We start from the raw sequence: 16,760 nt of genomic DNA, 5'->3' as shown, positions 1-16,760 counted from the left end.
GATTTGAAGTATTAATAGGGTGAAAATTACTGAGGAAAATTCTGTGTTCGATGTTTTTTACCGAGGACTTCTGAAAGGATCAAATAAAATATGTACATTTTTTCTGATTTTGGTTTCTTAACTGCGAATCGCTGCGCAGCATCTGCAATGGCAAAATTGCTCAATGAAGGTCGTCGAGCCCCTCGAAGCCGTGGTGACCCGGACCCCAACCCCTGTAACCCCAGTCCCCCTCATCGGTGGTAGCATGATCGCACACGTGCCGCGTTCTGCGGATAGGCGGCCCGAGGGGTTTCCTAGGGGAGGGGCGCCGAGTGGGTATAGTGCGAGTTTGACGAATTGATTGCGAGCAATCGGTGGTCCGAGGGTGCATAGATTTCGTAGTTTAGCAGTCTTCCCCCTCTCTCTGCACCTCTGGATGTAGACCGTATTACAGTTTTGTGTTGAGTCAAAGGTGGGTAGGTAGGTTCTGGTGCGAACCTCCCCGCTCTCTTGTTCCCTAGTTAAGTCTTCCGAGCCCGTGGGTTACGTTCGGCTTCTCTCAGTGTCCGGCAAACCACCAAACCGCTTCGACGTCGACGTCCGACGTTGTTTTCGTTTCATCATCGAGGTATCCTAACGACTAGTGAATCACCTTGACGAGAAAGAGGTTCTCCACGTGTTTTTTTCTTTATTCCGCGTAGTACGTCTCCAAGATCATCGCAGCATTGTGAGTGGGTGTAAAGTTTTTAGAATAATTTTTTCCGCGTATCTTACACGTGTGTTTATTCATTCGCTGGAAGAAAAACCCTAATTGATCAACCTGAATGGGATATAAACAGTCCAGACACGATTGGAACAACAAGCTTACACCGCCCACGCGTCGTCCATCAACAGCGACAGCGGAATCTCGAGGAACAGGCTGCCAAAGAATCATCAAACATCGTTGTATATTCTGCTAAAGAGTCGAATACACGTGGCGCGGGCTTGCTGAAGTCGCAGAAACGGGCACCGTCATCTGGAGAACGTCAACTCCCACCACGAGAGGAAGCAGGAGAAGGAAAAAAAGAATAACGATATGCCCCAATGATGAAGAGCTTTTCGAAATCACTTCAACGACGGACTCGGTGTATTTATAACACAACGTACTGCATCGGCATATAATACGCAGCCGTAAACCGAACTGCTATGCTTCTTAAGTGCGGCTCAACTTCACAAGTGCGGTTCGGCCTGTCGAGCATCAGCGTCTGCAGCACTTGAAGGACTAAATTTGAACAGTACCTGTGATGATCGGTGATGGCAGCAGGAACCCCGATCCTCGTTCCGATCATTGTGACGATCGCGGTCCTCCTATTCACCGAAACGACGCCCGTTTCATCGATCCTACGCCGGAGGGTTTCGGCCGTGAAACTCAATCATGATCACATGGAACTCGTGGAAGAGGAAACTTGCTCCAATCAAACCCTCAGGATGACCTGCAGGTCCCTCAAGGCCATCTTGATCGTTCTTGAAGCTGAGTACAAACCGAATGACTCAAATTTGTGCGAAGTCGAAGCCAGAGGATCTGAAGATATCGCGACCATACGCCGCTTCCAGATGATCAGAAATCTTTATGGTGATTACGATTCAAGACCTGACAGAGTGGACTTGAAATTATCCATAAACAGAAGGTGAGTTCAAAATTCCTTAAACTTGTCCACGTGCTTAAACTTGTCCACGTGGATAATTATTGTACCATTGATCTTGAAACCCTCATCATCGCGCCTCTTGGAAATAAAAAAATACGGAGTGAGTAGTTCAGTTCCGGGGTTTTGGGTTACCGGCTGAAACAGAGTGGGCTGGTCTTCGGCCTCTTCGCGTGGGGAAGAATGGATCTTTGAGAGGGTAAAAGTGCGTGGAAGAGTGTACTTACGATTAGCGTCTTCCGCAGTTCCGTTTCCACAGTCTTGAGGATGGAAGCGTACTACGTGTAGCGGTAACCCGATACATCGTAGCACCTGCAGCTTGGCCGGTAAGAATCCAGCTGCAACGACAGCAGGAGACCATGGAGAGAGAGAGTTATTAACCGTCTTGGGTTTCTACGTGGTCATAGAGACCAGAGGAGACTGCCTTCGCGACTGACTCTGATCAGTTTGACCTGACCGCAGCGATAAGTACTCTTGCGATATTCGGGACACGAGTCGAGTAGCAGTTTTAATTTGCTTCGCGATTGTACGATCCAAGTATTTTTCTATTGAAGATGCAGAAAAGAAATACGAAAGATAGCATCAATGTTGTATAACCAGCTTTGAAAGAATCGGTGGAATGGACGTTCGAAAGATATTACATTAGCTACCTTAACGACCATACTTCTCGCTTCACAGAAACAGCGAAGCTCGTTTCAGATCTACGATTGTTATAGCGATAAAATTTACTGACGTGCCGGGCAAAGTCTATTACTATCGACTACTTTGATGTGTCAATGCCAGGAAGTGATCGAAATAATCTAATAGCAGTGAATTACAGTTTGATCTAATGTTGCTTTCGGTCTGGCACTCCCACGAATTCCCGCCCGTCTCGATAATATAATCAAATCGCTGTGTATATTTGAGTTTCAACTACGTCATTGACAGTATTTCCATTTGCTTCGAGGATTCAGAGGCCATTATTGACGTGCTATATTTTGTACAAGGTGCACAGATACAGTTAGTCACACAATAAAACTGGCCTGGCAGTGAGCTTTAGACGCCCCCGTGTTACGCGGAAGGGAAGGGCTGAATCAACCCTTATGCCAATTACAATCCACCCTTACAGCGCGAGCTGCTGTTCTCCGGAAGAATTGCCCGTCATTCGGTAATCGGATTTCTCACTCGAACGATAACGAATCACCGAAGTATCGTTACTGACCTTTGAGACCTCGCATTCACTGTCTATATGAAATGACCTAGCTCAGTTTTCGTTTTCTCGAGCCGCTTTGCACGATGGACCGATAAGCTTTCGGAACTACGCTACGTTTTTGGATCAGCAACCTTGGAATGAGTATCGGTAATAATATTGTTGTGTTTTCAATTTGAAAAAAATCTCAAAAGGTATCCCCTGAATTCTGTTGGTACATTCGAACCCAGTATAATGTGAAATGTGTTTATTGTAATTTAACACCAGATTCTTGAGAGACTCAAATTTAAACTGCACCATCACCTTGTACAATAGTTGTACCTATTACGCCTGTTCTTTTTCACCACTTTCGAACAGATGCTCGGGACTGCAGCACTGTCGTTTCAACGTATATTCGGACCACTCTGAAGCCTTATTCTGGAGCCCGGCGAACCTGCGGTTGAAATATGCCTGCACCCCAGGTAATCATCGCAATTTTTGTACATCATTTTCAAGTTTTCTCTGTAATTCATCATTGTCCACCATTTTCCTGCTTCACTGACGAATTCCGCAAATCGTATTTCCTTCGATTCCGGATCCATGAGAAAATTTCTTCAAATTGGAGAAATTACAATTTGGTGAATTTGTCAGTTACAAAACTTGAACTTACGATATCTCCTTAGTTAATCTCATTTATGATCTTAACCCTCCGTCCCCACTGTCTACACCTTAGTTTAAGCGGATATTGCAAAGCTCTCATTGTGGCTGACTTTAAGAATTTTTTCAACGAATTCGCGAAAGAACCTATTGGAGTATGAAATACATATATATTTCTGTATTAAAGAATGTTTTTGACATTTTTTGACAGCTGGAACCGTGTATCAGAAAATAACAGTGGGGACAGAGGGATCTTTTACTTTTTTAGTGCTTACAAACGCAAAGATTCTTTACCACTTTACCATACTTTCAATCACCAAGAGTGTCCTCTTAAGTGATTGAATCATCTGTTTCTGACAAAATATGAAATGGGACAAAACACTAATAAAACATACTTGCATAAATATGTCATATAATTCAATTGATATTGCTGAACAAAGACTTGTGCATGAAAATTACGCAATGAAAATCGTTCGCGAATTCTTTTCTCAAATTGCGCTTATCTCGTGGAAATGATAAAACCCATGGAAACATTTGTGAGAAACGAAAAAAAAATCTTTGAAAGGGTAGGGGTGGGGGAACTGACGGGTGATTTTCGACGTGTGACACGTGTTCCCGTGGCAAACATGCGATTGACGCAATGGCGTGTTTGCGATAGGCATCGGGACTGCGTATATGGGCAGAACGCGAACAGCTGCAGCATCGTCGTCCTTGAAACCTAAAATTCAGGGTGCGGAATGGGGCCCCATTTTCCACTGGCTCCCAACAGCCGCAGGAATCACTCGTCTTGCTCTAAGCATTCGATGCACCCTTGGCTCTGAAAGCCTGGGCTGGGCCACAGCCTGAAAATCGCAGGGGACGATCGTGAAAATTTCGGCCTCTGCACGTTTGTACAATGCTTACAGAAAACCTGCGCGATTACGAGTATAGTTTAAATGCACGAACCAGCCGGGGATAAAGAGCCGAGGGATCAGGGATAGACTACACGAGGCCCCGAAATCCCCCCGACTCAAGCTTATTGTAGGCACCGTAACGCCGCGGAGGCTGAAGCCTGGAAAGCGGAATTTATAACAATATGAGGAATGTGCTTTGTTTGGAAATTATACTACTCTCCCGCGCTCTATTTCGTTGAGCGCGCTTTACTAGCGTCACACGATTTCCCGCCAATTTCTTCATACCCCACGCTTAGCCAAGGAGCCGTCCATTTATTGCGTAAGACGATTTGTGCCCATTTTGTCTCCCCCCAATAAGAAAATGTCGGACTTAGGAAGCCCCCCCCCCCCCCCCCCCCCGTCCAGCCCCGTAAATCTTATGGAAGATTGAGTATTAAATAGTTGAAATATTTAAAGTAAATGGTAATTCGTAATTCCATAATGTTATCGAGAAAACTTGTAAGAATCACAGAGGGTAATACGTTAATAGTAATTGTCGCATGTGGAACTGATTTCCGATTAAACATAAAATAAACATCTTACTTAAGGTATCTTCAGAGTCCCCCTCTCCACCAAGTAAGACTAAGTAAGAAATTCTGATCCCCTCCCCCGCCTCCAAAATGTCTTACGTAATAAATCGACGGCCCGCAACCTCAGAAGTTATCAGAAGGGCACGCTGTAATTTTACATTGTATGTATATATTTGCGTTTGGCTTAAATAAATCAATCTTGTTTTGTCGGCGATATTGTTCTGTGACTTGAAAACCCGATGAAATCTCTGAGAAACCGATGAAATATGATTAGTATCAACGACGAAAGCACTGAGTAGAGTTTCCGATAGGGAATCTCAATCTCGTTTTTTATATAGCTTATTCTATGCAGAAACAGAATACCTTTTGCCAATTAGAGGCGAATGACTAATTTTGGATCTAAATCTATCCAAAGCCTTCATTGATTTCAATGATTGTTCCCCACGCCTGTTTTTTTATTTGTTTAGAACTAGGAATATAAAATAGAAGTTGGTAAACATGATAGTGATCTTTTCAATATTTGGTTTTGCCGGTTGAGTACTATACCGTTTGATAAGATACAATCCAAGTTCAATATTCAGGAACACAATATTAAACTATTAATAAGTCTTGTAGAACTTGAAGAGTAGTATTTCCAATAAAAATCTGGGAATAATTTACCCCGGATTTTGATGTAACAACAACGTGATACCGTAGGCCACATATGCCTCTACTCTTCAAGCAGTCGGTCTCTAGAGCGTTGTAGTGCCGCCATTATCATTAATCAAATCGAATGGGACAGCCTTGCGCCCTTGCCCTATTTCTGAATTGTGAAGCGGGCATAAACTGAAGCCCCGGTTGTGAGTTAGGGGCCGAGAAACAGTTCACAGATAGGAAGCTGGTTCCCATGGACAGTAGCATTCATAAAGCGAGCAGCTTCCGTCAAACAGATCTGTAAGCTTTGATCTCGATTCTAGTACAGTTCGAAAAATAATCGACAGTGTTGCCATAACTCGACAATGCTCGAAATGGATTCACTACTCAGATACACTTGAGATCATCATAAGTATAAACACATGCTCGTAACCATTCTCGACACTAACAAATGACCTCACATATAATGAATCGATCAGAACGAGGACTGATCACGACGGATTTTCCACAGAAGCGGCGATCATCAAGTACTGCAACAGGATGCTGCCGGTCATTGGAGGGGAAGGAGGCTTCCTGAAGAGCCCGGGATATCCGCTCTTCTATACGGGTGGCAGCACGTGCGGCTGGACTTTCAAGTCGCTGCCAGGTCAGAGGATCGCCTTGACCTTTCATGACCTGGACATACGCAGTACGTACGTTGTCGTCAACATCCTCTCTCCCCGAATCTGACTAGAGTTCAACGCCATTATCGTTCTTTTTCTCCGTTTTTTTCTTCTTCTTGTTTTTGTCCAATTCAGGTCCCGAGCAGGATGGAAGCTGCGTCGACGTGATCAGGATACGGGAGAACAGGGTCACCCTTTTTGAATCTTGTGGAACTGCGGTCGGTGTCCAGGTGCTCTCCGAGTCAAACGTCGTCACCTTGGACCTGATTGCATCAGGCAAAATCTACCCCTCCAGGGGATTTCTCTTGCAATATAAGGGTAAGATTATGAATACTCGTTTCTCAACTCACACATGCGGATCCGTTAACCTTCGTATTCGTTTGATAACTTGAATCAGAAGAAGTTCTCGAAAAATTCGAATAGCTTTGACAAGAATTACGAAGAGGGTGGTCCGAGTTTTTTTAAGAAAGTACGCTCAGGTTGCAGTACATCAAAAAATATGAAACGCAAATTTTCTGCACGTGCTAATCAGGCCGTTTAAGGTGCCAAAACCATCCCTAAAGTTCACCCTCAAAAAATGAGGAATGCCATCCCTTATGGGGTGAATAATGTCTGATGGGTTTTGCCAAAAAATGTTGCATCATTATTGAAAAATTCTTAATAATCGATTTTTAGAGGTTAACTTTACGGGTTGTTTTTCGAACTCTTAAAACGCCGAATTACCACGTAATAAAGAATATATATCCAATGTTTTTTCAAGTGCTAATAGTAGATCGTGCACCAAGGACGCGGAGTAAGTCTTTTAACATCGAGCATAAGTTTGCAATACGAATCGTAGGAGAGTACGTGCGCGAGCCGAAGACGAATATTGCAAATACGCGAAGCGACAAAGTCTTTGTGCCTCCATCGTGCAAATGACACTTTATGTAACAAATTGTGATTTACAACGTCTTTTTGATCGTGGAATACAAGAAACTGCATTTTAAGTGCTAGGACATAAAAGTGCACGTTTACATACTCCGATGCTCTTTTTTTGTACTGTTCCAAAACTTGTACTTTACATACGGAATGCAGGTAAAAAAAAGTGGCGTAAGCCATACTAGTGCGATACAAAACATATTACAGAATAACGAAAATCGTTGCGGGACATTACAGGTACTTTCCTTGTTGGACCAGATGTTCGTTGAAACGTGTGATTTTTCAAGCGTGCGATATTGAGAAAAGCGTTTTATTCGAAAATACATGCCCACAGATAAATGTCTGGTAGTTCAGAAGATTAATTTTAATCGACTGAATCTGGAGCTGACAGTTGAACCGATAAATTCTTTCCGTTTCATCATACATATTCACCAAGAACCGCAGTTTCAAATCCAAGCGATGCACATTCTGTTACATGAAAGAATGAATATTGAATATTCGAATAAATTTGCACAGTTAATTGGCGGTCTTTTGTCTACAATTGTTTGTTTTTTACTCTGCAGGCTTCTGTGCTAGAATTAGTCACATTTTGGTATGTCTTGCGCAATTGTTTGTACAGTAACAATATGGGAATCACTGGGTTCACGAAAATTTTGGTTATTTTCAACTTTTATTATATAGTCTGCGTACAATATTCTCCACGTACTATAGAGGACTTCTTTTCGGACATAATTTTCACTGTCTCTTTTTCGATGTTACAGCTGTTGGATGTCCGCAAGTTCAACCTCCAAACGGAAGCTACGCAGTGAACGAAACTGGTGATGCTAAAACCTTTCTATGCAAACTAGGAACTGTATTCCCTGACACCAATAAGAGAACCAGATTGATTCAATGCAAGAACGGGATCTGGAGCGAAGACAGGCAGATGATTAGCTCTCAGAGATGCGTTCGTGAGTAAATAATTCTTTCTTTCAAGTGATGGTTCAGCTGGATTATGGATTAGATAAGCGCATGATACCGGTTTTACAATTCGCGAACGCTCGGATTTCTACGAATAAAGCAAAATCTGCTCTTTGATTGACGTCTACTATAATAATAATATAATAGCAATTACACAAAAATCCGCCAACTTTTATATGGTTGTAATGCTGCGTAAGAATAAAATATGAAACCGTGTACGAAATACGGAAACTCCAAGTTATTTGATGAATTGGCGTTTAGCAGCGCAATTGCGAAACTTTAGGTAATAAGAAAAAACTAAAGTGCTTGAAATCGTCGTATTCTTGTCCTAAAACAAAAAAAAAAAACAGCGATTCAATGAAAGAAAGACGGCTCCCCAAAATAAGATCGATGTAAAGCGATTTCTGATCGAAAGATAAGGTATCTCTTTGAGTATTTTTAAAACCTGGCTGTAAATAAATGTCAGCATTGAACACCTTATCTAAACTTTCATTACGACACACGGCAGCAGAGTAATGTTATCATTATGAAGGTTCTTGCGAGATTATGCTGCAAACGTTTACATTATTACATTTCTTACAATTAGTGAAATAATTATGCGTGTAACATTAATAACAAAAAATCCTCTCAGCCAAGAAATATTTTTTACTACACCAATCGCAAGGATAAACTTTTATAAGAACGAATTGGATGATTAAAAGAATAAGAAAACGTTGAATTCATACAACTGATTAATTCTAACAGCGATATTTCTGGTGATAAATGTTGAAGAATCAGGACGGAAAAAAGCGGTGTATTACGGAAAAATTTATATTTATAAAAAATCGTATTTCTCTCCCATTCTCTCTTATTTTTAAGCTTTCTCGGTGGTACATTATAACTATATAATAAAGAGCAAAAAATATCAGATAAAAAACTGATTATTATAACGTTGAAAATCACGAGGCAGAGTAATGATCGGGAAGTGACGCCAGCGGCGTTTCTCATAAAAGGTTGCGGTTCTGTAGCGTTTATTGTAAGCTTAAGTAATCTTATTGGGGATAACGAAATCTCCTCTTCCACGGTTTATCAATCTTTCCAACGTTCTCGTTCGACGATGAGCAACCACGCCACTTCGTGTTTTATCTTCCGCCCCTCGCGTCGCCTTGCCATCCGTTGAATCTTATTATTATTTGTTTGTGTTCTTTCAATACACTATACATTCATTCATCTTCTTCTTATTCAACTTTTGTTTTTTCTTTTGATCTTTCGACTCCCAATCGACAACCAGTCATCTTTGACATTCCGTTAATACATCGTAATACGTCCAATCTGGCCTTCTTTTTAATCTCTACTCGGCTCGACATTAATTTTCTCAGATCGTCATCCCAAAAATTCATCTGTTTTTTCCGACTTCGGGGTTAGTTCAGAACTTACGGGCCGTGTTCCGAAACCTCTGGGACGAAACGATTTTTGGAACACGTTCCATATCACATAAAGCATGATCTCCTTATCGCAGTTAGAGTGTGATCAAGTACATATCTATAACAAATAGTCTGTTCCAAATTCCTCGAGAAATGTAAATCTTGTAGTAACTTTTTCGTTAATAAGTTATCGATGTCCTCTATCTTACGTGTTACATTTACACTTTCATGCAAGATGAAAGAAATATCAAAAAGGAGGGGGAGTAACGCGCATGTACGAATAAGCCCGAGATAAAGGCGGTAATCTTGGGGTCAAAGAGCACACGATGTATATACACAAAACGCGTATCGTTAGTGCGCATGCCTTGAAAATATACTGTGCGTTGTACGTTGTAATGCGTGTCTATGCTGCGCCGCAATCGCCGCCTCCCTAACCTCCCTTGACCCACGGCTACGATAGCGATGAATAAAGCGAGCTTCGCCAACGACTCGAGGTTCAGTCGCGCTGACAGCTAACAAGACGATTCGGTATTAGAAGTGAATGGATAGTAACGTGTCCGTAAATTTTATGACTTAATAACCCAGTAAAAGAAAAATTATATAAATAACACTGTTTCGAGGACAAGTAAAATAATAATAAGAATCAAAATTTTCATCTGAACGAACAAACCTTATTGTTAAAGTCAATATTTGGTTCAACTTGACAAATATCGGTTTGTCGGTATAAGCGCGGGAACTGGCCGGCAGGTGCGTTCGATTTTTTCAATTATAAACCGAATCGAATATCGTAGGCTGCAGCCCTTGACGGCGGTTGGGACTGGGATTTAAGTCGTGGAGCGGTGTAGAGAGGAGGAGAGGGGGAAGAGGCGCCTCTTGGCTTTCTTGGCAGTCACAGTAATAACCGAGACGTCGTGCGCGTTGTGCGGAGAACTGCGGTGTTGCTTATTTTGTACTTTTGAAACAATCGAAGCGTAGTATTAAGTGTTAAAGTTCGAATACCTTTAAATTGTTTACTTCATGATAAAACGAAAAAAGAGAATTTTCTCTTCAAAATATCGGTAAATAAAATTTGACAGAAAAAGGTGGGGAACCAAGGGCAGATGAAAAGAAAAATGTGAGGAACGCGTAGAGGCGATAAAGGAAAAAGAAAAGCTAACGGTCGGCCCATACGTCAAAACGTAAGTCCATAAAGTACGAAAACGAGGCAGACGAGCCGCGATCAAGCGCGTGTTGCTACCGACGTATAGAGAGAGATAGACGCACCCGAAGAGCGAGAGTGAGAGAGAAAGAGGGATCAGTAAGCCTGTGTGAGGATACGAGACGTGGTCGCATTGTCGTCGTGATGGTGTTGGTGATCAAGAGCAGCTGACAAAGGAGTAAACAATATTTGGTAGTCGAGCGAAGCAAGATAGGAGCGAATAATAGATATCAACGTAGTCCCCAAACGCCGGCAACATGGTGCAAATCTTCTTAGAAAGCATCACCAACTTGATTCGTGAGTCTTTAATTTATTTTATAACTTGGGCCCTCGCATCACACATTTTCCGTCCGTTTTAAGGCGATCTCATGGTCCCCTTTGTACTGACGGAGCGTAATTACCTTCGTTACAGTTTTTTGGAATTACCAGAACGCTGACAGGATTAATCGGTCCTCGATTTCACCATGGGGTCGTATCATCTGTAAAATGTAAAACTCAATTTGTACTCGATCTCGAAGCGTATTACAATTGTGTTTTTTTTTTTATAAGAACAACCATTTTACGAATTTTTGGCGTAAAATCTTCCGAGTTTATCAAAACGTGGACAAATGGAGCTTTACTTCAATTCAAAGTATTATCATAATTGTCATTCGACTGCTGGAAAAAAGTGATTTGTTACAGTTTCTTATATGTAAATAACGTATTAGCTTAGAGAATTTTTGTTGTAAGACTATATGATTGGTGAAAGTAAATATATTTTCTCTTGTCGATGAAAGCGGTCACGATATTAGTGTTTTCATTTCTTCTGTATTTCGAAAACTATGACTCTTTAATTAGCGTACTGTAACGTGTTATAATGGTACCGCCTCAATGCGAGAAATGGAGACACACGTGCTGCCGTAATCCAACCTAATCTCAAGTCGCAGTTCAAACAATCAAGAATCGAACGAGACCTTAAAAAATTTAACAATTCGAATTACGGCCCGCAATAAAGGTGGTGGCTTTTCGTTTTTCTGGGCACAGGTATTCATTTGTACATGTTTAGATTTAGTATGCACACATATGTGTATGTATATTATACATATAATATGGGCAATGAACTGCTTAGCGACGGAAGGTTCGCGTCTTTAGTATTCCATGGTCGTTCGATTGCGCTTTACACATCGTTTCGTTTTGTCTCGTTTGGGTTGTACGACGATAGTCCTTCTCGCAGTGCTTTAACAAGGACGAACTTATAAATCGGCCCGCTAGCGCAAGAGAAACAGAAACGGCGCCATCGCCTATCACACTCACCAATAAAGCGTTTACCGACGTGCAGGGACTACGTGAAGAACGACACGAGCACCAAATGTCCTTAAAACCGAAGCAGTAGCAGGCTTTATACACTCAGGCTAACAGAGGAATAAAAAATTCAGTGGACTTCGAAGAGTTTCTTTCGCTATTGTCAAGTTGAAGTGGATTGATGAAATATTGGCAGCTTTTGTTGGCGAACAACTGCATATCAGGAATCAGAGGACATTGTAAGACAAGAATCGAAGCTTAGAAGTCCTTAAACGTTTTACAGACATTATAACAGTTCAAAATACCACAATTTTAGAATCAATTAATAATCAAAGAATCAAAGAACGCGATGAGAAATCCTTATTCTTCTTTTTTTTTAAATTTGGTAAACTGTTTGATGGTAATGTCAAATGTTCGGAGGGTTTGATCGACATAGAATATGCGCGGACGGTGGAATAGTCCGTAATTGATATCTCGATGAAAAAAACGGGAATCTATTTATCAGATCTTGTGTCTATCGTAATAATACCCACTTAATACAATTAATCGGTTAATAATACCCGAAGCAGCAACTGCCGGAGTTACGAAACTTCACATTACGTATAACGTGTAGATGATACGAAAGAATTATCAATTCGTGTACGTATAGCTATTTGTGAGTTTATTTGAATTACTCCCACTGGCTGTGTTGATTACACAAGTGAATGAATGGACTAATGAGTCAACTCTCAAATATTCTCGTTTTGAGATACCGTTTTTGATTAAATTCAGGGACAAACTTGGTCGAAAAACACACAGAAGACCCCTTGATATATAGCATCCTAGGAATTCATAGACTACTTTTCGACATCATCTTTACTGAAATCCTAACAAAACGTTGTGGTCTTTATAGGTCCAAAACATGATTTCTAGGCGTCTTTGAAATAAAAAGACCTTTGAACGTTCTGAACGAAAACCTTATTCTAGATTGGAAAAATTATAACTACGGTTCTTCTTCCCACTAATTACACTGCATTACCGGGAAAAATGTTTAGTCATCTGACAAGAAACAACATCACGTATTATTTTCTTTCGTTTAATTATTAACTCAATTACCGTAAGTGTTAATGATCAACTAATATACCCATACCTACTACACGCGTGTATATTTCCTCCGTGCAGCAGCGTCAGTTATATCTATACAGCTCTGCTCCAAATATGAGAGTTCGAAAATAACCAGTGGGTGTATTTCACGTGACAGACACGATATCGTAGTCCGAAAATTCACCGGTATGCGTGCACGTCTGATTGAAAGTTCTTTTTCTTTTATACTTTGCGTTTTTTTGCGAACCGTGTGTTATCTGTACATAATATACATGCGTTTGTATAAGTATGCGGGCACATCTTACAGCTGGTAATCGACATTGAGAATTTATATTCTCGTTGCCAAAAATACGTTTTACGTATACAGTGTTCGCCATGAAATTGCATTGAATATTTCTGACAACACCGAAGTGGATGTCGTTTGCAGCCGGATAAAAAAAGGTCGATGAAAATTCCCACAACTTTGTACTCTCGTAATAACCTCCGGAAGCCAAGAGACGTCATGCGGAAAAAATTATAAATCTAAAATGCGTCGATCTGGTTTCCTATTACATCAGAATTGGAAATAAAAGTCATATTGAATTATGGATTTCACATTCAAAAATCGCACAATCTTGTATATGTTATTTGAACAAACCCAAGTGTAAAATTTTGCTTCAGGCAATATTATTCTCAGATAAAATTTCGTGATCGTTGTTTACGTTAGTGAACAGGTAATATCTGATAGAAATTAAAAAAATGACCTAGAATAATCTATTAAATTTTGTTTCAACCCCAAGTCACGAATAATGAGGATTTAATAAAAACCAAATTCTTGAACCCTTAAACGCTGCGATTCGAAACATATCGTTTTGAAATTCCCGCGCGCGGTGAAATTCGTGTTCGACACTGAAGTAGGGTTGAATTGGGTTAAATCAACGGCACCTCGCGTTGCGCTGTTGAACGGCCGGGCACAACAGAGCCCTACAATTGGCGCAATGTCACGTAACACCCCCACCATCCGACATTTCCTATTCCGGAGCCACCGAATAAGCTTCGTTGGTTTTCACCGTCGCGCGCCGATAGCGCAGTAGCGAGAATCCGCCGTATCAGCGTTTGGTGAAATGGTCCGTCGGGTTGCATGTCCAGAGGGGCGATAAGCTCATCCATTGAAGCACGTGTCCGTCGGCTTGTCAGGTGCATGCGCAGAATCGATTCGATTATTCGTCAATTTACGAACGTTTCGAGGTGCGTACATTTGCTAAATTTTGGATATTTTTCTTCGGCTTTCAGTCACAGCGTCTGAGATCGAGAGGAACGCAGGAACGCGACGGTCTTCGGCGCTATCAAGCCTCGCGGAAGAACCGGGAACAGGTAGCAACACTGGTATTTTTCCCGTGAATGGTGTGGTGGTGAGGTCGCATGACTCAATGCACTCCATGAGCTCAACCGCGGATCCAGGAAACGCGGCCATGATGAAGGACGGAAACTACGTCGTAGGTCAGTCTGATCAAATCACTCAATCAATCAAGCCCAATCACCTACCTCCTCTTGTAAAATTAATAATTTTCTAACTTTCTGTGCGATGCGCGTTTGTCGCCTGTTCGAATCCCGTTTTCCTCTTAGAAGAAGGGGTTTCTTTACAGTCATGATATCGTAAAATTTAAAATAACAGTCGCAATCAAACGGACAATACTATCATGCTTTTCAGACTCGTTTGTAAATTGTTTATCCATTTATAATGTACTCCTATAAGTCTCCGTTGAATTTCTTCCACCGCTAAATTGATCCTTTTCTTCTTGTTCTCATTTTTCCAAACACACGTGAATTCTATTTTCAGATTTCATCGTACCGACCGCCCTAATCGCGTTGCTGTTCATCTTCAACGCGATCATCGTCTGGGTAATATTCCAGTACAGAAAAAGGTGAGATGTTAGACGGAAATGTAAGACTGTTACGTTCCGTGTTCTAAATTTGACTTTAAATTTGGTTTTCCATACAGCCACCTTTCGGAAATTCTTATACAGGTATTTTTTCTTCAGGAAACAGCCAGCCATCGAAGGAGAGGAAATGGCACTGCGGCCAAAGTCGGAAGAGCTTCCGCATGTGTGATAAGTTTATTTTTACCTACAGTTTTTTTTATTTTATTTTATTTTTTCCGTTTTTAACTTTATTTCTTTTGTAAACTCACCTCTTAGAATACGTGTTTAAGAATTATATTTTATATCTATTTGTGAAAAAAAGAAAAAACAAGAACACTGAGGGAGAAGTGAAAATACGCCTATAAGAAAAAAATATTTTCAACTATTTAAATTTAAAATCAACACGCGTTTTCGCACATCCATACTTTTGAGGCTTACGACTTCGTGTACCATACATAATATATTACAGTACAACCTCTCAATAATGCCACTTCCCCTAATCCGTGCTCGAACGCTTCCCCCACTACCATACTACTACACTCCGGCATTATCCGCATTCTCTCTCAACAATGCCACTGGTAAAATACGTACATACACAAAGGTACGGAAATTACACTTTTTCGCGCGGTACTATTGAGAGGGTCGAGAAATAATTCTGGAGGACGAGAGTTTGTAGTTAGAGTGGGGGAACCGAGATTCTGAGAAATGTATTCTCCCCTCACAGCCCGTGAGCGGCTCTATGAAGAGGTTGCACTGAATATAAATAATAATAATAATTTAATTATCAGTCTCAAGACACACAGGCCTAAAATGAAAATAGTACGAAATGAAGCACAGAATGAAGGGAAAAAATTAACTTCGCGAAGCAAATTGTCTCTCGCCTAAAGTAATAATAATAAGAATGAAAATAAGAATGAAATAAAAGCAGGAAATAAAGAAAAAACTTGACCAAGTTATCTCCAGTAAAATAAAAGTATGGTCCCAAACGATTGATCATGTCACAAACTTTCATGTTTGCAAGTTTCTAACTTTTCCCATACGATTCTAGAAGCGTTGATACCAAAGTCTATTCGATGTGACAAAAAATATTGACTGAACTAAAACTCGTGGATATTCCAAAGTTTTCGATCATCATCGTAGAGAAATCGGAAATTCTCGGAAAATCGTGACACAGATTTCATTTATAATAGCCCAAAACAGTTCTCGGGAAACTCTCGTTAGCTATTTCAGTTGAAATACTACTCGAGGAAAATTCAAGAGTAAGTTCGAAATTCTAGGTTTTCGATTGAGTTTTGTGATTGAAAGCAGAATACGATAATTCTATATTTTTCCCGCTTTTGTAGGTATATAACGACTCTGTAATAAAAATGAGAACTTTACCCAAAATTGTGCGATTAAATTTCAACGAAAAATATCTCTTCTGGAATATTCTTACGTAAAATCATAATTATTATCGAAACAAACCCTTATATTGTATGTAAGCTTGAATGTACGTATATTGTATTCGTGTAGCCTGAATCAAGGAGATAATCCCGATGCAAAAATGGCGTACACTGATTAAGATTGCAAATATCACAAATTGATTTTAATTATTACAGAGATTACCGAATGATTGCAAAGATTTCAGCAAGATGACTAAGCATTAAAAAATTTGCAAGGGTTGCAAAAGATTACAGGGATTACGGGTCGATTACAGAGTTTACATAGAGATTGCAAAAAATAACAAAAAATACTCAAAATTACAATGAATACAATAGAATACAAAGAGTGCAT

At 40.6% G+C, this 16,760-nt stretch overlaps 1 protein-coding gene across 1 annotated transcript; it reads left to right on the top strand.

The window, feature by feature from the left end:
• Positions 1-546: 546 nt before the first annotated feature.
• On the top strand, positions 547-16,746 carry LOC124183106. Its single transcript, XM_046571149.1, has 8 exons — positions 547-1,646; positions 3,208-3,311; positions 6,093-6,269; positions 6,379-6,561; positions 7,923-8,111; positions 14,359-14,565; positions 14,906-14,990; positions 15,108-16,746. The coding sequence occupies exons 1-8, from the start codon at positions 1,273-1,275 to the stop codon at positions 15,175-15,177; spliced, it is 1,389 nt and encodes a 462-aa protein (XP_046427105.1). The 5' UTR covers positions 547-1,272; the 3' UTR covers positions 15,178-16,746.
• Positions 16,747-16,760: the final 14 nt, after the last annotated feature.

The sequence above is a fragment of the Neodiprion fabricii genome, chromosome 5, assembly GCF_021155785.1.
Source record: "Neodiprion fabricii isolate iyNeoFabr1 chromosome 5, iyNeoFabr1.1, whole genome shotgun sequence".
Taxonomy (NCBI): Eukaryota; Metazoa; Arthropoda; class Insecta; order Hymenoptera; family Diprionidae; genus Neodiprion; species Neodiprion fabricii.
The sequence above is the reverse complement of the archived record's forward strand: the minus strand, read 5'-3'. Positions and strand labels throughout refer to the sequence as shown.

Bases quoted from the DNA above. Each gene is read 5' to 3' on its own strand.
- LOC124183106 (XM_046571149.1), top strand. From the start codon at position 1,273: ATGGCAGCAGGAACCCCGATCCTCGTTCCGATCATTGTGACGATCGCG. The intron at 6,270-6,378 runs GTACGTACGTTG...TGTCCAATTCAG, and splicing joins TCATGACCTGGACATACGCA to GTCCCGAGCAGGATGGAAGC. The intron at 6,562-7,922 runs GTAAGATTATGA...TCGATGTTACAG, and splicing joins ATTTCTCTTGCAATATAAGG to CTGTTGGATGTCCGCAAGTT.